Here is a 26,029-nt window from a genome sequence, read left to right on the forward strand (position 1 = left end):
AAGGAGCCTCGGTGTCCATCGAAAGATGAATGGATAAAGAAGATGTGGTTTATGTATACAATGGAATATTACTCAGCTATTAGAAATGACAAATACCCACCATTTGCTTCAACGTGGATGGAACTGGAGGGTATTATGCTGAGTGAAGTAAGTCAGCCGGAGAAGGACAAACATTATATGTTCTCATTCATTTGGGGAATATAAATAATAGTGAAAGGGAATATAAGGGAAGAGAGAAGAAATGTGTGGGAAATATCAGAAAGGGAGACAGAACGTAAAGACTGCTAACTCTGGGAAACGAACTAGGGGTGGTAGAAGGGGAGGAGGGCGGGGGGTGGGAGTGAATGGGTGACGGGCACTGGGGGTTATTCTGTATGTTAGTAAATTGAATACCAATAAAAAATAAATTAAAAAAAAAAACTTAAAAAAAAATAAAATAAAAAAAAATAAATCAATCCAAAATGTATTATCAAATTGAACTCAAACTGAATGCATACAATTTGTCAGCTAATATCAAAATCAATGTCTTAAATGCATCAGTAAAATTAAATTCATGGACTATCATACTTTATGAAAAAAAAAAAAAAAGGGAATTGCAAGAAAGAGCTCCATGAGCCATTGGAATCACAGCTACTTGGGCTCTTGAACTATTGAGTTAAAGTTCCTATCCTTGAATTTTCTGTGGCCAGTACATCACGGTCTCTGCAAGCCAACAAAAAATGATTCAGGCCATGGAAAATGTCCATGGAAAGAGACCCGAGGGACTAACTACCTGCCACAAAATTCCTCTCCTTATCTTAGCAGCGGCATTTGACAGGTGGAGACTCTGGGAGGATGATGGCTCAATGTCAGTTGAAACATCCCTCCGGGACCCGTGACTCAGGACATACATCATCTTGGGTAAATCTGCCAGGATGTCTCATAACCTCAGGGACACCTTCTTGTGTCAGCACCCTGACAACGTGCTTTTCACTTCTCAGCACGAACAGAAAGGGAGGTTAGGGATGATGCCAACATACTGACATGAATGAGTGTGTTTGCAATGCTGTGGGGGTTGGATTAAAACATTAAGAAATACCCAAGAAGCTTTACAAGTGTGATGGTGTGAAAAAACACCTATTTACAAAGGGCGGGGTCAGGGGACTTCTTAGCAACCCTGACAACAAATGGATGCATGGCTATCCGTGATGGTAATGGCAGGTTATGGGTAGGTAATCTACAGTAAAAGTGGCATTCTTTTAATACTGAATAAATCAGTGAGTGACTCCAGATCAACTCCTAGGGACTCTCCCTTGGAAAGGCTGTGATCTCTAACAGCCTTCCCTGTTCTTACTAGAACATTAATGGACAGCTTAAAATGAAATCATAAAAATTCTGATATCTTCAATTTGACCTGAAGACCTGGACACAAAGCTCTTTTCAGAGACAAGTAATAATAGTCCTCAGCCAAATGGGAAGGATAAAAGAGGAGCCTGGATCTGGAAGCACAGAAAGGTAAAACAAAAACACAACCGGAAAAATCTGTTCCTTTACTGACCTTTATGTGACCTTGAAAGCTTTCAGTAGTCTAAACGCATTTCCAAACAGGGAAATGCTCTATTTTATTCTTGTGCAATGCACACTAACTTCATAGGAGATGTTTTCCATTTGCATTTGCTGACCAAGAAAATTAGGCTTTGAAAGACTACCTATGCAATTTGTTATTGCTATCATATCAAAGCATTTATAGTGGCACAATGCTTCCAAATATTAGGTTCTAATTCTCCTAAAGGTAAGACTTTTCTTAAAGTGTAAATCTGGTAATAGAAAGGCTGCATAGTTACATTCTTCTTTTGTAACAGCAGAAAAAAAAAATTGGTTAAGAGAAACTGTAAAACTCTCTTTACTAAAGAGAGTACACTAAAAAGTTATCATACAAATTTAAAAGTCTGAATCAAAGCTTTCCATGAGGATCTAGGAAATGACCCCAAGTTTTTCTCCCTGGTTCTAACCCATTATCTCAATTTCAGTCCCTGGTTCAACCGCTAGAATGAGAAGATTTTGCAAAGTTAAGATTCCAGTTTCAAAACTTGGAAGATTATGGCTAGCACTGAGGAACTCCTCATGAAAGCCAACCTCTTTAATGTATATATTTTTAATTAGAGTACATTTTAGGAATATTAAGAAATACAGAAAAATAATATAAGCAACACTCCCACATTAATCCCACTCATCTTAAGAAATGAAATGTTTTAAATATTCTCACAGCTCCATGTGAATCACTCCTTTCTACTCCTTTATTCCCCCTGGTAACCACCATACTGAATTGGGAGCTTATAATGTGCATTCATGCATCTATACCTTTACTAGGTGTATATATATATTTGAAAGTTTCCATAAATGATAATGTACTCCATGTATCTTTCTGCTGTTTGCTTCTTTTGCTCAACTTTTTTTTTTTTAAAGAATTTTTTGGCATGTCAAAAGTTTACACAGAGCTTCAGAGCTTCCAAGAATTTTTCTAGAGTATGTATGTTGGAGTAGATCTGCTGGATCTAGGATGGGCTACCTGTCAACTTTCCTTGATAATACTGAAATCTTTAAGTGGTCATAAAAATTTCTACCACACCAGGAGAGACACCCTTGCTAACAATTGATACTGTCACACTTAACTATTTCTTTAAAAATCTAGTAGTTTCTAATGGTGTATTAGACATTTTTGGATGATATGTTGTAAAGTGTGGATTCTGCTATAGTCCTCGTAAGAGTATTCAGGCTTGGGGTGCCTGGGTGACTCAGTGGGTTGAACACCTGCCTTCAGCTCAGGTCATGATCCCAAGGTCCTGGGGTCAAGCCCTGCATTGGGCTCCTTGCTCCGAAAGAAGCCTGCTTCTCCCTCTCCCTCTGTCTGCTGCTCCCCCTACTTGAGCTGCCTCTGTGTCAAATAAATATATAAAATCTTTTTAAAAAGAGAGTCATGAGTCTTGTTATAACTGGCAAATAAATTGTTGATGGTTTATCTTGATCATGTGGAGGCATGGTTTTAGGTTTTATTAGGGTGCCTCTGTCTCAGATTTGCTCTTAATTTTTAGTGCACTTCCTTTAGTCCTGGGATATAGTTTTTTATTTCTACACCATGGCCCTTCTGGAGCTTTAGTGGAAAGTTTGATTGTTCATGTAGCACCCTCTCACTTCAGGTTCAAACTCCAAAGTCTGGCTCTCCAATGCTGGGCAGCTGTTGAAATTTCTGTTTAGCCTTTTAAGACTTCTAGCTACTATTTTGCACCTGGGCTCCTAGGGTAAAACTCGAGTTTTACCTCCGACACACACATCAGGGCCTTGCTGAGAACTGAACGGGAGTTTATACGGATTTGGGGGTTCGTTCTCTCTCTGTGGCTCCTTCATGTAGGAGGTATGGCACTCAATTTCCAGGCAATTGGAAAGCCTCAGACTGACCCCTCCGACCTTTAAGTGATTTTCTTCTTGAGTTAGCTCTGTCCTGTGCCCGGCAGATCAGGGAAATGATGCTGCATAGGAAAAACCATTTATATGTAGATCTTACCCAGTGTGGTACCCTTCCCTTATCCAAGAATCAAAGCCTCTTCCGTTTCTGACTCCTTTGAGTCCCTGTCCAGTACTTTCAAACTGTTTTCCTTCTCACGTATTTTTCCAAGTTTATAATTGTTATAATTGGCAGGGGTGCCAGTGCAATAGAACCCACTCTGGCATTTCCAAAAGGCAGAACCTTGAGGAACAGAAGCAAATTTTGATGCAAAGATTTTCCAATCTTTTCTTTCTATGATTAATAGTATTTTTAAGCCTTGCTTAAGAAATTCTTTCCTATCCCAAGGTCAGCTTGTATGTTTTATTCAAAGTTTTTGTTCTTTCTTTCTTTTTTTATTTTTTTTATTAAGTAATTTTTAAAAATTATTTATTTATGATAGTCACACAGAGAGAGAGAGAGAGGAAGAGACATAGGCAGAGGGAGAAGCAGGCCCCATGCACCGGGAGCCCGACGTGGGACTCGATCCCGGGTCTCCAGGATCGCGCCCTGGGCCAAAGGCAGGCGCCAAACCACTGCGCCACCCAGGGATTCCCTCTTTTTTATTTTTAAATGATTTTATTTATTTATTCATGATAGACACAGAGAGAGAAGCAGAGACACAGGCAGAGGGAGAAGCAGGCTCCCTGCAGGACCCTAGGATCATGATCTGAGCCAAAGGCAGACACTCAATCACATTGAGCCACCCAGTGTCCCAGAGGTTTTGTTTTTTCTAAAGTATTTAAAAAATATTTTGGTCTTTAATTCACTTAGATTTCATTCCTTGTGCTTTAAAGTAGAATTCCAATTTCATTTTATTTTTACAAGCAGATGAACACATTTTCCCAGTACCATTCCTGAAGAGTCCACCCTTTCCACTCTGATTCATGAAGATCACTGCCATAAATCTAATCTTGTAAATATCTCAGTCCGTTCCAGGCTCTCTCTTCTGTTCCAGTGTTTGTCTAGGCCTACACTCAGCCTGCAACGTCTTAATTATTACATCTTTAGAGTAGGTCTTGTTATCTGGTAGAGCAAAGTTCTTCCACCTTATTCCTCAAGATTGCTTTGCCTTTTCTTGGCCCTTTGCTTTTTCAAATAAATTTTAGAATCAATTTGTCAAGTCACATGAAAGCCCTGTTGGGGAGAATCAACATCTTTAAAATGTTAAGTCTCTTCATCCATAAATTTGGTATATATACTTTTAAAATTTATTCTAGTATTCTTTCATGTCTATCAATTTGTAAAAGTTTTCAACAAAATGATATTTTTGTTATTATATTATATATTATATTTTAAAATATCTTTTTAAAATGTTATTTTCTCGGGATGCCTGGGTGGCTCAGCGGTTGAGCGTCTGCCTTCGGCCCAGGGCATGATCCTGGGGTCCTGGGATCGAGTTCCGCATCAGGCTCCCTGCAGGGAGCCTGCTTCTCCCTCTGCCTGTGTCTCTGCCTCTCTGTGTCTCATGAATATATCAATAAAATCTTTAAAAAAATGTTATTTTCTCAAATTATCTTTTCAACCAACTTACCCCAATTTACTCTGCCATATCAAATGAATTTCATCAAAACTACTTACTGAAGCTATAAATTCGAAGATTTACTTCATAATATACAATCCTTTAGGATAAGAATAATTTAACTTATTTGCAAACCATTTTTTCCATGTCATGGATTTATCACGTATCTTATCCTATATACTCACCAAGAAGCTCCATGGTCTCTACTCTCAGTGTCCAGGAAATTAGAGTCCAAAAACATATCTTTGTAGATTCGACCAACTAGGCAATACATATCTGAAGCAACCTGCCCTTCACTTTGCACCAAGGGGATCATAACATCAAGAGCTTTTGCTCTATCTCCAGGGAGGTTTCTCCTAAAGTAGGGGAAGAAAAAAAATCATTTCAATACAGACTACAGAAGCAATGTAGGCCAATTATCTTTTTAAAACTCTATTTGATACACTGATTCACAATAGTCAAGTTTGGCAGGATAAAGACAACAATGAAATTTGGAGAGTCCCCTGTAAACCTCTGTCCTAAGCCTTTTTGTTTTTTCATCCTACCAGATGTCTACTGGGTCTAACAAGGATCACTTCTGAACTGCTTTCCTGATGATGGTGATAGATTTGCCCTTAATCATCTATAGTCCTCCTAATTTCATAGTCTGTAGGTTCATGGTTCATAGGTTTAAGGGCATGTAGTCCACGGCCTAAATGGGGCAGTCAACTAATCCAAACAAGTACCAAACCCTGACTTTAGGTTTCAACGACTTTTGCTCCAAAGCACTGTGCAAACTTATTCACAGACAATACCAACAAGCCAACTTTAACCCAAGAGTTGCCTAATGTCCACATGTGACTAGTACTGATGATCTAAGGAAGGTGCTTTATGCAGATCATTTTAAAATAGCAAGTATGTGTAGATCATTCTCAAAACCAGATAAAAATTATCTTAAAAATTATTTCTTGAACCTTAAAAACATTATCCTAAGTGAAAGAAGCCAGTTACAAAAGATTACATATGATTCCCTTTATATGAAATGTCCAGAATAGGCAAATTTAGAGATCAAAAGTATATTAGTGATTGCCTAGGTCTGGGAGATTTGGAGGGAAAAGGGAGAGTGACTGTTAATGGGTAGGAGGTTTCTTTTGGGGGAGATTAAAATGTTATATTTATTGTATTGATGGTCATACAATTCTATTGCTATACTAAAAACCATAAATTGTACATATTAAATGGGTTGACTTACATAAGAATATTTCAATAAAGCTGCTACAAAAAGTTATTTCTCTTCTCTACTATCACTTTTTTTAAAAGATTTATTTATTTATTTATGATAGACACAAAGAGAGAGAGAGAGAGAAAGAGAGAGAGGCAGAGACACAGGCAGAGGGAAAAGCAGGCTCCATGCCGGGAGCCCAAAGTGGGACTCGATCGTGGGACTCCAGGATCGCACCCTGGGCCAAAGGCAGGCGCCAAACCGCTGAGCCACCCAGGGATCCCCTCTACTATCACTTGAAATATAAATGCATATGAAATTCCTTTTTTTACTTTATGGTAAATACCTTGAGTTTATAATAACCTTTCATAGACACATGCTTATCAATTTGTTATATTGTATTTTAGGAAAGGTGAAGACAAAACACATAAAATAAGAGTCTCTATGGACTTTCATTTTTCATTTCAAAAAAGACCATATTCCATTCCATCTTTCAAAAAAGATTTGAGAGCAGTTGGTGCTGGTAATCTCTGGAGGTCTCATCTTACTCTGTCAAATCTAATGAAAAAGATGTTTAATAAAGGTGGAAATGAAATATACTTTCATTCTACACCTACTGATAAAGTTAGCAAGTTCTACAGTTTGGGTGGATAAAGAAGGAAAGAAGCAATCTCAGGTTGAACAGCATGTTGACTTTTTTCTTTGAAGACAGAGGCAAGAGACTTCAATGCTGAAGAACACAGACATTAGCATCAGCTAGATCTGGGTTTCAGCCTCAGTTTAATGACTTGCTACCTTTGGACCTCGAAGAAAAGGTATTCAGTCATTCCAAGCTTTGGCTTCCTCATCTGTAAAATTATCAAGCCTTAAGTGACACATGGCAAATGGTCCAAAGTTGCAATGTCCTTACTTTTTTCTTTTACTTATTCTCTTCAGTTGTAGTAACTACATGTATATTCAACTCACAACCATGGAAGAGAACCCACAACTAACAAGCTTTGGACAGCTCAGTACTTTGGACCTCTCCATAGCCAAAGCATGGATGGCCTCTAATGGTGACTCTGGGTAGGATGTGGCACTGAAGTATGTGCCATGATGGAGACCAGTGTTCATGTTGGTTTTGGCAGATTCACGGATACATGCCCTAAAATGTGGCCAGTGGAGTTCTGATTATAATTAGATATGTTCAGAGCAGTGAAAATGAAAATATTTGGTTAGAAATATGTTCACTTAGACATAGTTACTCTTACCCTGCTTAGTAAATTTATTTTTAAAGATTTATTTATGAAACAGAGAGAGAGAGTCAGGGAGAAGGGGCAAGGGAGGAGGAGACAGAATCTTAAACACTCAGCTCGGAGCCTGACACAGTGTTTGATCTCATGACCCTGAGATCATGACCCCAGCTGAAACCACAAATTGGGACACTTAACAAACTGGGCCACTCCAGCATCCCTCTACTTAGTAAATTTTAAAGTGAATAACCATTTGGGGTTGAGCATATTTGCCTCAAAATAACATTATATTCATGCAATTCAAAAAATTCTAAACAAGTATAAATAACAATATAAACTCTAACAGAGAAGAAAAATAATTTTAAGAATTTAAATATACAAACAGTGAGGGCTTTTTTTTTTTCTGACAAAAAAGTAAAACAACAGAATGTATACGCTTCCTGTATTTCACATGGTTGAAGTAGAAATATTAATATTACATTTTAATAGGGCTTGGCTGCAATGCTATGACAGAAACGTATCCCAGAAAGAATATGCAGGTTACAAAATACTATGTTAGCACATTGTGGATAGGACCTTTTTCTTCTTACCTATTCAGTGCAAATGCATAATGAAACTTCACATGGTGATGGGAAGCCAAATCAAAAGTTGGCAGTTTTTCTAACGTCTCTACCAGCTTCACAATAGAATCATAGTCCTTTCAAACAAGAGGAGAGTAACACAGAATTAAGCAACCAGGAGTAAGTTCTGACAATGCAATGACTTTTGACAACCAAATATGTGACTTTGAGAAGGGTGTTAAAAAGAGAATTAGGATCCATGTAATACTTTGAAGAATCTAGAACCAAAAAGAAACTTTTTTCTTAAATAAGAAATTTGGATTATATAGATAAAAACCTCAGAATATAGAGTTACCATTACTGACCCCAAAACAGTAAACCATCTAGCAGCATAATACTATATTGTCTAACTATGGGGGCTTTAACTTCTCCACGGAGTCAGATTCCTGGTACACAGAGTCCTACCAATTACTTTCAAAGAATAATTTTCAAAATATCAAGAACTTGGAGCAACTGATTGAGCTTCTATTATAAATAACAAGATGATATCATTTCAAGCTCTCCTTGCCTTGGGATCTTAAGTACTACACCTCTACATGTATGTCAGTTTCTGCTGTTCTCATGAAGATTTACCTGGGCCTAAAAGGTTGGAAATAAGAAACCAGAAGTCACTTAGATTTTATGGTAAAAATGGAATAGCAAATCCCCAACACACAGGATTTCATTTTCTTTACCATATTTAAAAAAATTTTAAGACATGTCGATAAAACTAAATGGCATGTTGATGTGTTTTACATGATATATTTTAAAAGTTACTTTTATAATTAATCAGTTGCATATTTCTTCTTCTGACTAGTAAGATCTAGCACTATCAATTTTAAGCAACAGCATTCCAAGGAGTAAGAGATACATTCAGAAAGCGCTCCCCCTCCCACCCTCCCACCACACCATTTCTGCTCTTTGCCACAAAAAAGTTTTCACTTATTGGCTGACAGGTGTGTCTGAGGCTAATGAGCTAGAACAGGTTGTCCCCAGGTTACCTATGCATACAGACTTTTATTTTTGTTCTTCTGGAGGAAAAAGTCAAACCTTTACCATACAAGTACTTTATTACATAGTCCCAGATGGCTAACTCATAGGAGTCTTTTTCATTCATCAGAAATTCTCAGGATGGAAAGCTTAGAAAGTCAATTAAAAATTACATGTAGGGATCCCTGGGTGGCGCAGAGGTTTGGCGCCTGCCTTTGGCCCAGGGCGTGATCCTGGAGACCCGGGATCGAATCCCACATCAGGCTCCTGGTGCATGGAGCCTGCTTCTCCCTCTACCTGTGTCTCTGCCTCTCTCTCTCTCTCTGTGACTATCATAAATAAATTTAAAAAAAATTAAAAATTACATGTAGTGACAAGAATCACCTCTCAGCTAACTGAATTTGATGTTAACTCTCTCTTATTCCTCCAACATGCTACATGACGAAGAATTTCCTTTAAGCATCTTCTCACCTGGATATCTCTGTAGGAAAGTAACAGGTTTATGACAATATCTGCTGTCAAGACTTCAATATTGTCTACTCGCTGCCGAATTCTTGCCAATTCAGCTGCCAATTCTTTACCAGTGTATAAATTACGAGCTTTCCTGATATCATTGAGTATAGATTCCCGGAAGTACTGGCTGGTGGGAAAACACAATTCAAAGAGTTAATGCTAGAAAGAGTTTCAATTAAAAACAATGATTGTGTAAGGAAACAAATGACATTTGCAACATTTGTAACTTTCAACTCACAATGTGCACAGTATGAATACCTCATAGATCTTGCATTATTAAGAAATCTGGGAATCCCATATCTCTTTTAACAATCTGCTTTGCTTTAGAAAAACTTAGTTCAAGATACTGCATCTTAATGAATTTTCCAAGAACCTACCACATACCACTTGAAATGCCAAAATTTTATTTTTTCATTTACTGTTTTGAGTAGAAATCAGATGTACCTATGATTGAAACATAATATGGCCTTTCTTTCTGACTCAGCATCATCATGTATTAATATAAGCGGTTGTTCTTAACTGAAATATAGTGTCGTCAGCAATTTTGGCAGAGTTTTTGCTCTTAGAGTAAAAATCCCTGAACACTTACTCTGATACTGTTTCTATACTATTTTGAATATATTTTTTTATCCTTACCATTACTATAATATAGTTAACAGTCTATTTTTTTTCCTTTCTGATCTCAAGTTGTTCTCTTGTGAATAAAGTGAACTATGTGGCATCTCTTATCTACTTAGAGGATATCACACTTTTATTTTTCTGGTTCTCGGCCATGTGCTCTAAGAAACATCTGATAAAATGCACAAATAAAAGAAGTAGAACAGCACTGCATGATCATCATCAAACGGCATTATTGAACTTTACCTAGAACTTGCTTGTGCCACCTTCAGAAGCTGAATGAAACGGTCCACAAGAGGTAAGCATATGGGTCCCAGAAGCAGCTCGAAGTTCGGTTGCATGAGCTCTGTCAACCCTTTCATGAAGCTGCTATCACAGCAGTAGACCTTGTTATGTGGAGTTATCATGTAAGGGACGAATGTGTAGTTCCCAGTGCACATCTGTGGAAAGAGGAGGCACCGGGAGGTGGTGAGCTGGCCTAGAGACTCCACACTAAGGAAATCCCAAGTCCTACTGCAGTGAGTCATTTTAAATAGTAATCCTGAATGTGGGGCAAATAGAAAAACCTCATTTCTTATTTATGACCTATGAGAATGGAAATTTCCTCCAATTTCCTTAATTGCTTATTGCAAATAATTAGGACTTATAGATGATGCAAAAAGAAAAAGAAAAACAAAACCCAGTATGGCAGAGCTTCTATCGGTCAATTAAATATTTATTCACCATCTCTCATGACTAAGGCATTGTGATATGTGTATGCTGCAGGAAAAAAACAGAGTGGTTTAAAACACAGCCTTCAGCCTTCAGGGAATTTAAAATTGAATCACAGAGACACAGCATAAATACATGACGAGAAGAAGAGCTAATGTTTAAGGGCTCCACACCTGACATACTATGCTCTGAATGATCCCAGAACAAAGCTGCTTCCTGCAGGCTACTCTGTCACAGTCACGGCCCCATTAGCCTCTATTACTAAGACTAGAGACCCAGAAGTTCTCCTTGATGCTTCCATTTCCTTTACCACCCATGTCCTATCAAAATCCCAGTAATCCTACTCCTATTTGTCCATTTCCCTCTGTCTTCTCTGCCCGTGTAGGAGACTAGGCCACCAACATACCTGGCTGAGCCACTGTCACTGGTCTTTGTTGGTCTACGTTCTTCCCCTCCCACCCTCCAATCTATTCTCTACCCAGCTGTCAAAGTGATCCTTTTTTTTCTTTCTGATTTCAAGCTTTTATTTAAATTCTAGTTAGTTTACATATATGGTAAACTTGGTTTCAGGTATAGAATTTAGTGATTCATTACTTAAAGTGACCTTTTAACAACTTGTATCAGATTGCTTGCTTCCCTCAGCTGCATAAGGCCCCCTCCCTTGTTCCTGGGATGAAGATAAGACACATCTCGGTGGCCTACAAAGGCTTGATGTTCCAAATCCTGCTTCTCTCTCTGGCCTCAGCCCACACCACTCTTCACTCACTCATGCTGACCTTCTATAGATTCCTAACAATGCCACGTGAGGAACAGTCATGCAAACAAAAGTTGAGCTGGGAAGAAGACAGAGGAAACTGGGCTGCACACCCCTGAGTAAGTAAATCTGACTGGTTCTTGGAGCTTAGGGAAGGGACATGGATGCAAAGCTGAGGGTTTTAAACTGTATGTACCGGGTAGTGGGAATCATGGGAGGATTCAGAGCAGAAAAGGAAACATAATCACAGTCTTAAATGGGGCTACCTAAAAAGAGTGGTATCATTAGCAAAGCAGCAAGAATTTAGAAAGCAGAACCAGACTTCATTATTTATGAACATATTCCAGTTGGGGGCACTTGTACTAAATCACAAACAGAACCTGACTTCCAGTTAACATATGAGAGGCACTTCAAGAGGTTGAATCCTGAGTTGCGGTGGGAAGGGTGAAATGTTCACTATTAAAAAGATCGAGATTTAAGGAGGGCAGGACACGTAAAGTCAGAATGTCCAGAAGAGAGTTGGAAATATGTGATTGGAACTTAAAAGGGTTTCCAACAAAAGTACAGGCCTGGGAAGTATCTGGTGTGGTTGAACCTAAGGAAACATGAGAGACCTCTAAGAGAAAAACCAGAGAGGAAACAGCAACAACAAAAAAGGCAGAGGGCTGACAAGTAAAATGAGATATGTGGGAACCCTATCACTATTCTAGGGAGCACAGTGAGCCCTGATTATCGGATCTTAGCCATATCAGCATTATGGGGAAGAATATAACACTTCTCTTCCCCCTTGGAATTAAACAAATAAGAGCAAACCTTAGTGAGTCACCACTTGCATGTGCCAAGAATAAGTGGTCATACGTTCCCAATAACCTACTGAAGAAGATACTATTGACTATTTTTTTTCACCCAAAGATTTTATTTATTCATTTGAGGGAGAGAGCATGAGCAGGTGGAGGAGCAAGAGGCAGAGGGAGAAGCAGACACCCCACTGAGTAGGGAGTGCTATTGTCTCTGTTTTATAAAAACAGAGACAATAAAAAATAAAAATGGATTCAGATAAGATCATGTGGCTGATCTGTGATGTGTTTGGGACTCCAGCCCAAGGACTTCTCTAGAGGGTACTCCATGACAGGTAGAGGGGTCAGCACCCTCCCAAGTGGCCTCTACAGGTTGACACACCAACGTTTCGTCTCAGGTCACTTTCATGGAACCCTGCACAAGCCAAGCCACTGCCTCACAGCAAACAGATGAGAAGTGATAAATGCCTTTATGGCCAGATTGAATTATTTATGAACATATTCTTTGACATATTCTTTGTATGTCAGGTAGCGAAGCAGAAACTAGACCTGACTTCCATTTAAAGTATGATAAGAACTTCCAGAGGTTGAGATTTGATGTTTAAATCAAGTACATTAAATTGTTCCTTTCTTAAGTTCTCTTTCATGGAACAATAACTTGGAGGACAAGTCAGGAAGAGGAAAAATAAGCATGTTCTACTTCTAAAATGTTTCTGAGATCCCACTGCATGTCCACCAATTTAATCCTTTTACCTGATCCATTGCCTGAGCAGAAAAGAAAGGCAAGTGTACCAAAAGGATGCTTGCCAAATCTTCCAGAGCTTTAACTATGAGTGGGTTATAAAAGAGCAATAGATACTCCTGTTTTAGGTAAGTACTATAACTCAACATTCAAAGAGAATATGCTCTGAATCTTCCAAGTCAAATGTTAGGACAAATAGATGAAAAGCCAATAAGCCAGGAAAGCACTATTAGTGTTTCAAAACATTATTCTTCTGCTGCTGGATAAAGATCTGTATCCTCAGAAGCCTTAATACCATGTGTCATGGTATATAAGACATGAAATAGGATATATAACTATTGAAATGGGCACTGGGGAATAATGCATCTGTGTAAAACTAATTCTGGGAGAGAATGGCTCTCAGATGTCTAAGGTATATATCAGCAGCAGAGGGGTAAAGCGAGAAAAATGAGAGTCATGCAAACAGCAGAGAAAAATGGAATCCTGAAACCATCTCCTTCAAACCTCATGGAACAAGGCTTCAGGGTCCTCAAGGAAAACAACCAGCATGTTAAGGTTTTCCTAAGTTCCTGGCCTCACTGTACTTTCTAGTTTCTTCCCTATGTTTCTAAGACAATAAATAAATACATTTTTTTGGTCAATTCCCCATTGTTGGGGAAGCAAAGGGGAGGGTGATAAGCTGCGGGAGCCACAGGGATGTTACTAGGCCTGAGCTAAGAGCCCCGTGAGCATGCGGTAGGGGAAAGTGTGAGGGTTGGTTGTGACACTGTTCGTTGTCTTGTTGTAGTTGTTGTTTTTTGAGATACTAACTACTGAGAAAAGCACTTTTTTCAGAATGATGAAAACTAGTAATATGGGAATGTTTATTTCCCAGGTTGGCTCACGTATAACTCAGGAACCTTATTACTGCAATTTCTGTTTATAGATGGCTGTCACACCCATAGTTTGAAATAACCAGTAATCCAGGCAGCCCGGGTGGCTCAGCGGTTTAGGGCTGCCTTCAGCTCAGGGCCTGATCCTGGATGTCCCTGATCGAGTCCCACATTGGGCTCCCTGCATGGAGCCTGCTTCTCCCTGCCTGTGTCTCTGCCCCTCTGTTTCTCTCTCTCTGTGTGTCTCTCATGAATAAATAAATAAAATCTTTTTTTTAAAAAAAAGAAAGAACCAGTAATCCAAAGCAAATGAAAAAAAAAAAAAAAACACTGTGTGATCAAGAACAGACATCTCAGGCATAACAACTGCCTTTTACTAATAAGGTGTTAATTCTAAAATATTTAAAACTGCTTCTTGAAACAGAAAGACAGTATCTCCTTAAATTTCAAAATGCTGAGGCGTCCTCATAAAATAAACAACAGCGATCTCTCTGATGCATGCCTGTATTCATAGCTATAAAAACCTGCAGCTCAAAACCTAATCCTATTCTGTGATCTTCCCTTAAAAAAAATAATGCTGATTCGGTTTTTCAATTTTTAAACACTACATAAATGTGAACATAAGTGTGTGTGGAAAATGAATTAAGTTTCTGGGAAGAAATGTTCTCAGCATTTAAACATATTGAAGCATTTGCTCAAAACCCTCAACTTTTGATAAGGACACCCAGCACCTGAAACCCAGCAGCTCACTCAAGCCAACAGGTGACATGTTCATAATGTGCAATATTTGGTCACCTATAACCCTGCTTCTCCACATGTCCATCCTATCAGCAGGCATGATGAGCTCTTTCCTTCCTACCAGGTCTCAGGTAAATGCTACCCCCCCCCCCCAAGGCCTGTGACTGTTAGATATACGGCCACCCATTCTTCAGCACACTGCCATGTATTAATTTTTAAATTTGTGTCTTTGCTTATTTGTTTACTGACCTTCTTCCCCAACTAGACTCTGGCACTACTCATTTGCTGTCTCTTTGAGTAGTTATGAATCTGGTTGCTTCCACTTTCTACCTCCCTAGTGAATCCTTATGGCACTAAGGCCAAAGCCTGGCACACCATACATGTTCAATCATTATTTGTTTAATAAAACTGTTACACTAAAGAGATGCCTGAAGCAATAATTGCTCATTTCCTGTAGAGATGTGAGGAATAAAGGTACATAATGATAATTTTACTTATGTTGCAATGCATCTCTGACTTGGTGCAATCTTAACCGTAAGTTTTAAACTTTCTGATCTAAGAAAAAACTACAATTATATTTTTAATCTTATCATCTTAAATCAAATCATGTGCAGATCTTTATGTAGGGTATTATTTTCACTCTAGGTTGCAAAGATACATTCTTATGGTTTTTAAATACTGGCTTATTTTCCAAACACAACCACCAGCATAACAAGGCTGATTCCTTTAGATATTAAATTGTGTGATTTTTCTTTGTGCATTTGTAAAATTTGAAATTTATTTTTATTACTTTTTAACTTTTGTTTAATATTGTGTAGAAGGTGGGAATTCTGTGGTGGGAATTCTGTGGTGTGGTCTCAAAGGCAGACTACAAGACTCAGGAATTAAATCAATCTGTATAGATAAACAGGTAATAGATATACATGTACCTATATAATATATGTGTCTGTATTTGTGCCTATAATTCATGTTATATAGTATACACATAGATATAGATATCTATATATGTGTATATATGAACATATACACACACATATATATATGCGCACGTGTGCATATATGCAGCCTAAGTGCCACTCAGAATCACACAAAATTGGATATACAATGGAAACAGTTTTCTCCAAAATATAAGAATATATGCAAAAAACAGGCATCAGTGTCATCTCCCACTATTGTAAGTTTCACTTTTAAAGAAATATTTCGATAAAGTAACCATATTTATATTGATATCAAACTCTAAAGAGGAAAAACAGAGAAATGAACAATTTGTGAAGATAAAAAAGGGTTAGAGGGCAGCCCGGGTGGCTCAGCGGTTTAGCGCCACCTTCAGCCCAGGGCCTGATCCTGAAGACCAGAGATCAAGTCCCATGTAGGGCTCCCTGCATGGAGCCTGCTTCTCCCCCTGCCTGTGTCTCTGCCTCTCTTTGTCTCTCTTTGTGTCTCTCATGAATAAATAAATAAAATCTTAAAAAAAAAAAAAGGGGTTAGAGATTAGTTGATGAAACAGAAAAGATAAAAAATTTCTGGAAGAGTTAAGGAAAATACTCACAGTATTCTTCTGGCAAATGATTTCCTGAAAAATGAGAAAAAAAATAAAGCAGAAGTTAATACAAACTTATTCAATAATTATTTGGTGTGGGAAAATTTGTATTAATAATTTTATTACCAATTAGAAATTTCAGAAGTATACCGTAAGTTCCTGTATTGGAGAAATTTACAAACTAACAGAAATGAGAGAACATAAAAGTATTGTCAATGGTTTAAACAAACATGCAAAATCCAAAAACTGAATAATCTAAAAATCATTCTTACAGAATATGTATGCACAGAATTAGCAGTCAGGATCTTTTTGGGGAAAGGCTAAAAGGGGTTCAGGTTCCCTATGTAAACCACACTCACACTCTGCGAGGGTACCATGCGATGCTGTCTCCTGGGAAATATAGGGTATTGGCTATTTATCCGAGTGGGCAAATCCACACACCATGCGATGCTGTCTCCTGGGAAATATAGGGTATTGGCTATTTATCCGAGTGGGCAAATCCACACACAGGTAAGAACATCTGACAATAAATAGTCACAAATATAATTTACATGTTGTTTAATAAAAAGTAGAATGTGAGAAATACACTGAAGGCACTGTCCCTATCTTCTAGGTTGTGAGGAGTGAGATTGTGCAAATAATGTAGCTATCCTAAATCAGCACAGAGAACTCTTGATAAAGCTAGCTGTCAGGGGATACCTGGGTGGCTCAGCGGTTTAGTGCCTGCCTTTGGCCCAGGGCGTGATCCTGGAGTCCCAGGATAGAGTCCCGCATCAGGCTCCCTGCATGGGGCCTGCTTCTCCCTCTGCCTGTGTCTCTGCCTCTCTTTCTCTCTCTGTGTGTTTCTCATGAATAAGAAAAAAAAAAAGCTAGCTGTAATTATCATTATTTCTGGATGTTTAAATTACTAGAGGCATGGAAGAGACAATCTGATAAAGTCTATGGCATAAAGGCTTCACTGAGGTTGGGGAATCACGATTTAGAAAGAGAAATGGGACAGAATTTCAGAAACGATGGCACATATGTTGTCATGGAAACAGGGAATGTAAGGCTTTTGTGGCGTCTCAAGGGTGGGTCCATCTGGCTAAGAAGAAGAGCCAGATTAGGTGAGGTAAGGAATGAGCAGAGGAGCAATTCAAAGTCTAGCCAATTGGCCACCATTCTTCATCCCAAAATCAACATGGGGACAGAGGGGAATTGACAGGGTCTTTGGCTTAGCATGGTATGTAGGATTCTTGAGTGCTTAAGGATAACAGATGGGTAAATGAAAAGCTATAGAGAAAGGAACTGTGCTGGGTAATTTTGAAATCCATAATTTTATATATATATATATATATATAAATACACACACACACTATGAGGGGCTCTTCGATACTTCACAATCTTGCTGATAAAAAAAGGAGAAAAAGACACATACACCTTTAAAAATAAGTATTATATGCCTAGGTGTATATGCATGTAGGTACATACATGAAAAGTCCAAAGAGTAATACTACAATAAGGCCTTGTGTTTTTGAAGAGAATATTACTAAGAAATAAGGAAGTGTGAGAAGTTCAGTAGAGGGTGGAACTCAAGATGAGCTAAAGGAAGACAGACAACTTTCAAAGGCAAAGCAGGATGGTGGAGATCCAAGTTAGAGGACCAGGAATAGCAAAGGTACTTTCAGGGAATAATATATATTACTATCAGGGGCTAGAAAATACAGTTCATTTAGGGAAGTATAAAGGAAAGAGTTAAAGAGATATTTGCAAAAGATCTTGAGTTTAATCATTAGACTAAGAAGAAAGTTCATTTTGGCATGTACCTATAACATTAGAAAGTTATTTGGGGCCTTACTGGAAGACCCTGAATGCCAAGGTAAAGTACTTTGTTTTGTGAGCAACTGGCAGTCAAAATGTTTTTTAAGGTGAGCAATATACATAAAGAAGTATCAGCACACATTGGGACACAGTAATAGCAAAGGCTGAGAACACCATCAATGTCTATCAACTAGAAACTAGTTGAATAAACTATGGTATGTCCATTATATGGACTACAATCCAGCTGAACAAAGAATGAGAAAGTTCTCCATGCAGTGATATGGAAAGATCCCCAAGCTATCCTGTTAAGTGAAAAAAAAGCAAAGTACAGAATGGTTTTTAAACCAATGTTCTTATTTATGTACCAAAAGAAAAAGAAAATTCTAATTTGTACATTCATAAAATTTCTCTAGAGGAATATACAGGAAACTAATAATAGTGGTTGCTGGTAGAAAGGGGAGCTGGCTGGGTGGAGGATGAAGATGAGAGAATGACTTTTCACTACATATCCTTTTGTACTTTAAAATTTTTGTATTCCATGAATAAAGTACATAAAAGGTAAACCTTGTTATAGTTTTAAAAAATACTAAAAAAAATACTAATTAGATGGTGGTATTTAGTATTGGAGGGAAAAAACATTTGGGTGGCATTGCAAAAGTTCAAGAACTTGGGCAATAGTGGTGCGGGGGGGGGGGGATGGAAATCAAGAGATGGATGAGTGACACTGTGGAGGAAAGTTCAAAGTGGCTCTTCCTATAGGTGTCTCATAGGTAGGGAGTGCATCTCTCTTTCTCCACCGACCCCTCACACAAACACACACACACACACACACAATCATTCATGAAAAAATAAATACAAAAATTCTGGATAATCACAAAGCCAGGAACACAGTATGCAGAATTTTCCAAACTTGATTTATAGAGCATCTCTTCAGAGTAGCAAACCAGTCTTTTGGATACTGCTGTCTTGTGATAGTAACAACCCCCACCCCCGGCCTCCAAGTAAGAAGTGAATGTCCTTCTCTTCTTCCTCTACTGCACGATGTCCTCTGTACATTGCATAAGAAATCTGTTCTCTATGAAGCTGCCCTTGACTGCCTTCAGTGACACCAATCCTCCCAACAGAAGTAGATGGTATCCTTATTTCTGCCCCCATGGCCCTCTCGTACAGACCTCTATGACAACAATACATGTATTCACTACAAATGCGACATCATATGTTTCTCCCATCCTACATCACAAGCAACTTGGATGTTGTGTTCATCTTCATACTCCACTGGTTGCCTAGTAAATCGAATGGCATGTAGTAGGTACTCAATAAAAGCATGAACAAATGACTAAGTTAATGAATGTATAAAATACTGGGCTATGAATCACAGTAGAAAGGTGTAAGTCCTGGCTCTGCTCTTGACTAGTCATCTGTCATTTCCCCTCTCATGTAACACGCTAAGAGTCAGGTTGAGTGATTGCTAGTTGCTTCCAACTCTGTGTGCTAGCATTTGTTTTTGGCTAAAGGCCTATCATGGTGAGCATTGTCCTTGTGCCACAGGAAAGAAAGATGGCCTCATGCCCAGCACAGGAGCTACCCTACCAGCCTGTATCTTTTGGCACCCCAGGCCCAGAAGTGGAAGTAGCAATGAAGGGAGAAGGCTGAAGGGTCCCTCTGCTTGGCACTACAGAAAAGAAGCTGCTGTTGGCTTAGAACCCACATGCTACATCTTCCTGAAGAATTGCTCCTTGGAATAAGCTTCTTACATGTCTTCTTTGCTTTAATATCATTTTGCATTATAACAAATTCTGAAACTGTATTAAAATCATTCCCATGGAAAATCTCCCATGAAATAATAAGTGTGTGTGAGGGTTATTTTGTAGCAGAGACGGTACAGAGTGCCATGATTTACAAAACAATGGTTGGTTATCAAGTAAGCAAGATGCTTGTAGGAATGTCCAGAGGCAGCATTTAGTATTAAAAGGGCACAGGGTTCATACGGTTTCACTCATCTGTGGAATATAAGGAACACAAAGGATCATAGGGGAAGGGAGGGAGAACTGCATGGGAAGTCTCCAGAGAGAGACAAACCTTGAGAGTCTCTCAACTCAGAAACAAACACCATTGCTGCAGGGGAGCTGGGTGGGGGGATGGAGTAACTGGGTAATGGGCATTAAGGAGGGCACATGATGAGATGAGCACTGGGTGTTATACACAAGTGATAACTTATTGCACACTACATCTGAAACTAAGTATGTACTTGATGTTGGCTAATTGAATTTTTTTTTTAAAAGGAGCACAGGGTCATTGCTTCTGGTTCACTACCAAACTGTTAAACTATGTTATATAGCGTCATATTTTCAAATGACTTTTTCCCTAACATTTACTGAGTGTGTAATTTATACTACTGGCTAAGTTAGCTTCTATTTAGAAGTACTGAAAAGAATCCAATAGAAATTCACGGTTATACTAAAAAAAAATCATAAGATCTATTGGATTCTTATTAACTATTGCTTATGTTTTGTCAAGGCTGAATGAATGGAAGTTATTCTCTTGCAGGACGCCTGGGTGGCTCAGTGGTTGAGCGCCTGTCTTCCGCCCAGGGCATGATCCTGGAGTCCTGGGATCAAGTCCCACATCAGGCTCCCTACATGGAGCCTGCTTTTCTGCCTATGTCTCTGCTTCTCTCTGTGTGTGTCTCTCATGAATAAGTAAATAAAATCTTTTTTTAAAAAAGTTATTCTCTTGAAAGAGAGAGTTTACTCAGAGTTTATGATGTAATTTTACATGAACTCTGAAGAAAAAAAGGACAATTTGGACATTTTAACTCAGTACAAATAAATAGCAAACAAGACCTCGGAAGGTGTCTAGCTACTCAGGCAGTCTAGTGGATGTTGAATTGTACTAAATTCATTAAAGGGGAAAAAAGGAGGAAGGAGAATAAATTTAAAACACCACGGCTATATTCCATATCACTGCATGGACACTTCCCACCTAAACTGCCTAGCATTAAGACAAAATAAACTCCAGGTCCTTCCCAGTGAAATGTTCTAAGGATGTATTACCTCACTACAGCTTCATACTTGTCTGAATTCTTTTGGGGCCTTCAGGTCCGTCTATCCCCTGGCCATACCAGAAACACCGCCCCCCCCATCAAAAATCATTTTTTTCTCATATGCTTTGATAACCAAAGAGGGAAAGAAGACAAAAGAGACAATCTAATGTAGGTCTCCCTGTGAGGGAAGATAAAGACAACTTTTGATAGCTATTTGGGACAATGTAACTATGAAGAGGTCATTTTAAGGATAAATAAGTGGAGTATCTCCAAAATTGGAAAGTGTTTGTGCCTAGAACTTAGGTAATTACAGCCAGAGGAAGGAAGTGGGAACAGCTGGTGTGGGGTTGCCAAGTTAAATTGATTCAGGGTGGGAGAAGCAGAACTAGTAAGCAGGATCTCAGTTTCCTGAAAGAAAAGGAGCAGGCTGGGAGTTCCTGGCTGGGAAAGAACATGGTTCCCCAGCTGGTGACCTTCTGGGTTCTCCCTTCTAATCCCACTTTCTGTCGGAGGGGAACTAGGCAAGTTTTCCACCAAAGTTGGGTAAAAGAGGAATATTTCTTATACTACCCAGCTCCATCCTCTTACCTAATTTCCAAACTTCAAAACAAGACTAGGAAATATTAGATGCACTGTTGTGAACACCCCGGGCCTCTCTGAGAATGTGGGACTTGTCTTTACCCTTAAGCATGCTGCAAAAATAAAGCTGAGCCAGCTCAGGGGGAAGACGCCAACACAGGTGTCACAGGACTGGCCCGTCTTCAAAGTTAGGAAACGAATTATATTTGTGCTTACACGTTATGCTTGTATAAAAAATATAAAAGCTCAAGTTAAAAAAAACAAAAACAAAAACCTCGATAACCTAACAAGAACCTAGACAATCATATTTTTAGAGGACATATGAAATGTGTGTGCAGACTTAGAAGTATACGAGATGACAAGTCAGACAATATGGGGCTTGCCCTGCTCTCACACTTACTGTGTGTGCCTCTAAGTCCTTGTATCTCTCTGGGTTTATTTCTCATCTGTAAAGAAAGTATCTTTCATCTGCCTAATCTACGTAGTAAATACCTAACTTGTCTAGATCCTTGGATTGTTTTTAAAGAACTGAAATAAGTTTACGAAAGTATTTTAAGCATTTTAAAGACACATGAGTTTTAATGTTTAATACTCATAATGAGTATTATAATTGATTTTAATACTCATAATACTCATATTATCAGTATGAGTATTAATATTATGAAGGCAAACAACCCTAACTTGCTTCCTATTTTACCAGATCTAGAGACATTTTATACCTGTACTGTTTTGTGATCGGGGTGAGAACACATCCTTCTCTTGATATGAGCAACTGTCAATTAAAACGACCTGTAGTAGAAGTCAAGTTAAATTATACCAAAGCTAGGGATGCCTGGGTGGTTCAGCAGTTAGGCGCCTGCCTTTGGCCCAGGGCGTGATCCTGGAGTTCCAGGATCAAGTCCCACATCGGGCTCCCTGCATGGAGCCTGCTTCTCTCTCTGCGTCTTTTGTGAATAAATAAATATAATCTTAAAAAATTATACCAAAGGTAAAAAGTAATCCTAAAAGAAATTCTAGACTCTCTTTGCCTTTCCTCTAAATTTTATTTTATGTTGAAATAAATACATCTTGCTGTAAGTTGGAGACAGGTCTTTAAACAGGGCTGGTGTACTGATGAGTGATGTTTGACACATACAGAATTTGAAACAGCTTTTTAACACAAACTTCTCTTTATGATATGTTGCTATTATAATTAACTTCCTCTTCTTTGACACCAGCTCTTTTTTTCAACAATGCCTAACTGGACCAAATTATTCAAATGCAAGTTATTTCTTTTAAAAAAAGAACAACCCTATTGTATAGCCAGAAGTATAATGAATTTCTGTACAGTAAATCACATTTTTCACATACATTTCAGTAAAAATGTCAAGGATGCATCAGACGGACCTAAATAGGATGATGGGTTGGAGTGCCACAAGATCAACTTGCACAGAAGGATCATTTATTCATAATGAACAAAAGGGAAGAGAACTCAGGCAAGCGTTGCCCCATTTGGTGGGCATCAGGAGGCTTTCAGATTCCTATCTCCTGTGTGCAGAAGTATTCCTTTTTGCTCTTTCATGTATTCAGACTCATGGGCCTATGATGAAAGTCTGTACAGATGAAGAAAATATCTGGTGCCAACTCAGTGATATGATGGCATCTTCCATTCACAGTGTAGCACAGACATCCTTCCCTCTTTATGGTAATTAGACATTAGAAATGGTGGGCAGAGGTGAGGAAGATCAAGGAGGCATGAGGAAGGAATGCAAAGGCAGACTCCATCCTGGAGACAGAGAATTCCTTAGTAGATGTAATAACATTGCTAAATGCCATGAAAGAAAACTGGATTCTCCAGTCTCAAACTCTTTCCAAAAACTTAGGGATGGATTCTACAACTGGGAAATGAACTCGTGCTAAATAAATCATTCATCTAGTGGGTCAATTCAAGCTCCTGAGAAAAAATCTTGATAAAGCAATGCTCATATATACTACTCATCTGCTCCTCCCCCAAATTACTTACCCACCGCCCCCCCCTCGTCCGCTCTGATGTGCAATGACTATAGCTCAGAGAAGAGTTAGATCATAAAAAAAGAAGAAGAAAGAAAAGAGTTAGATCATTCCTACCAGTGAAATAAAGAAACAAGACTGTTCCTTCTCTCAACAGAAAAGAAAGATCTTCCCATGAAATAACAAGGTTTGGGACAGCTATGCTGGGGCAGGGGGAGTGTGGAGTGCCATAGTTTACAAATCGATGGTCCGTTATCAAGTAAACAAGATAATTGTGGGGATGACCAGAGGCAGCAGTTCATATTAAGAGGACACAGGGTCAATGTTCCTGGTTCACTACTAACTTGTTCAACTTCTTTATAGGGTTATATTTTCAAGTGACTCTTTCCCTAACATTTACTGATTTATTATTTATTATTTTTTTTTTCCAGTCAGGTGCTGGAAAGAATCCAATAAAAATTCACTGTTACACTCAAAAAATAAAAAAACCATTGGAAAAATACAAATGTTGATTTCATACACAATTCATACTAAAACTAGATTCCTCTTAGTAATTAACTTTGATAAAAGAGGTAAAGCTTTGAGGGGGTACCAGGGGGAAAAATGTATGGGTTTAAGAACATTATGGAATCTGAATGGATTAACTAGATACAAGTAAAAATTCAACTTAAGTTTGAAGTATTTAAACCAAAAATTACCCTCATGTCTTCATCAATTTACTAGAAACTGGCACAATCACTGAAATTGAGAACAAGGACATCACTATTCTTTTTAAAACTGTAACAATTTGCTTTAAGTGGAAATGAATAAGTATTCGAAAAACAGACTTAATATCCAATTTCTCACAATAAATTCTAAAGGAGATTGAGTTCCTCCGTACCTGCAGATAAAGGATCATAAGTACCACAGTACTGTTTGAATGAACAACTATGATAATTCTTCCTCAAGTTTCATCCATGCTGTAGCATGTGTCAAAATTTCCTTCATTTTTAAAGCTAAATAATATTCCATTGTATGTATACACCACATTTTGTTTTATCCATTCATCTACTAATAGACACTTAGGTTACTTCTACCTTTTGGCTACTGTGAATAACACTGCTGGGGCATGGGTGAACAAAAATACCTCTTTGAGATCCTGCTTTTAATTCTTTTGGGTATATGTCCAGAAGTGAAATTGCTGGATCATATGGTAATTCTATTTTTAATTTTTGAGGAACTGCCATACTATTAAAAATGGATGATTCTTAAAGCTATTTCAGTGATGGTGTCACAAATTCTGGTTTGTGCACCTAAGATTTCATGCTAGTCAGATCCCAATCTAAAAAATACTAGATACATTGAGGCAGAGTAAGAGTTTCTGCCATCACATATGTATGTAATATACTCAGTAAGATAGTGAAGGAGTAACCATGTAGATAGATTGCTGCAGAGATTGATCTATTAAGGAAAATCCCATCTGTAAAAATAATTTTTCAAGCAATGATTAAAGAGAAAAATACAACTAAATTTCTTGAAAAGGGAATCGTCTCACATAATCATTACTTTTCTTTTCTTTTTTTTTAAGATTTTATTTATTCATTCATGAAAGACACAGAAAGAGAGGCAGAGAGACACAGGCACAGGGAGGAGAAGCAGGCTCCATGCAGGGAGCCTGATGCAAGACTGGATCCCGGAATCCGGGATCAGCCCCTGAGACAAAAGCAGACGCTAAAACGCTGAGCCACCCAAGCATTCCTAATCGTTACTTTTCAACACAAGCTGTATCACCACTAACTGATATGCATATCAATCTCTACGATACATTCATTCTGTTGTAGATAAAATGGGAATAAAACCCATCTTGGTGCAGAAAAATCCAAGTGTATCTGAGCCTTTTCAATCACAGAACACTAGGAAAAAAGAAATGAAAAACGATTTTGGGATTCGAAAGCCCAGAATATATTAAATTATCTCGACAGACACAGGAAATAATAAAGTATCACAAACTTCTTCCGTAAAAAAAGAATTGTGAAATATTTCAACTACATAAAATGTATAGAAATTATGAGATACCCATGTATATGCCACCTAGACTTAGAAATCTAATATTACAGATAAACTTGAAGACTGGGCTTTCCCCCAAGTTCTACTCTATCCCTATCCCCCAAAGAAATAACTACTCTGAATTTGTTGGTTGTGACTCCCATGCATACGTCAACCCTCTATAACACAAATAGGTATAAAAGCACCTGTCTCGCATGTGATTAGGTTCTGTATGAATGGTATC

The 26,029-nt window shown here is 38.3% G+C and overlaps 1 protein-coding gene across 3 annotated transcripts in view; it reads right to left on the reverse strand.

Annotated features, from left to right (window-relative positions):
• MAP3K5 (mitogen-activated protein kinase kinase kinase 5) overlaps window positions 1-26,029 on the reverse strand; it is a 194,546-nt gene that overhangs the window by 104,866 nt on the left and 63,651 nt on the right. For all 3 annotated transcript variants that reach the window (XR_013377302.1, XM_077894294.1, XM_077894293.1), the window contains 5 exons: window positions 16,359-16,382; window positions 10,442-10,635; window positions 9,536-9,704; window positions 8,066-8,172; window positions 5,228-5,398 (listed from right to left, as the gene is read on the reverse strand). Coding sequence is in view for 2 of the 3 variants with exons in the window: in XM_077894294.1 (XP_077750420.1) it covers window positions 5,228-5,398; window positions 8,066-8,172; window positions 9,536-9,704; window positions 10,442-10,635; window positions 16,359-16,382 (665 nt within the window). In the remaining variant the exon portion in view is untranslated. The remainder of the gene's footprint in view (window positions 1-5,227; window positions 5,399-8,065; window positions 8,173-9,535; window positions 9,705-10,441; window positions 10,636-16,358; window positions 16,383-26,029) is intronic.

This window comes from Canis aureus, chromosome 1, assembly GCF_053574225.1.
Source record: "Canis aureus isolate CA01 chromosome 1, VMU_Caureus_v.1.0, whole genome shotgun sequence".
Taxonomy (NCBI): Eukaryota; Metazoa; Chordata; class Mammalia; order Carnivora; family Canidae; genus Canis; species Canis aureus.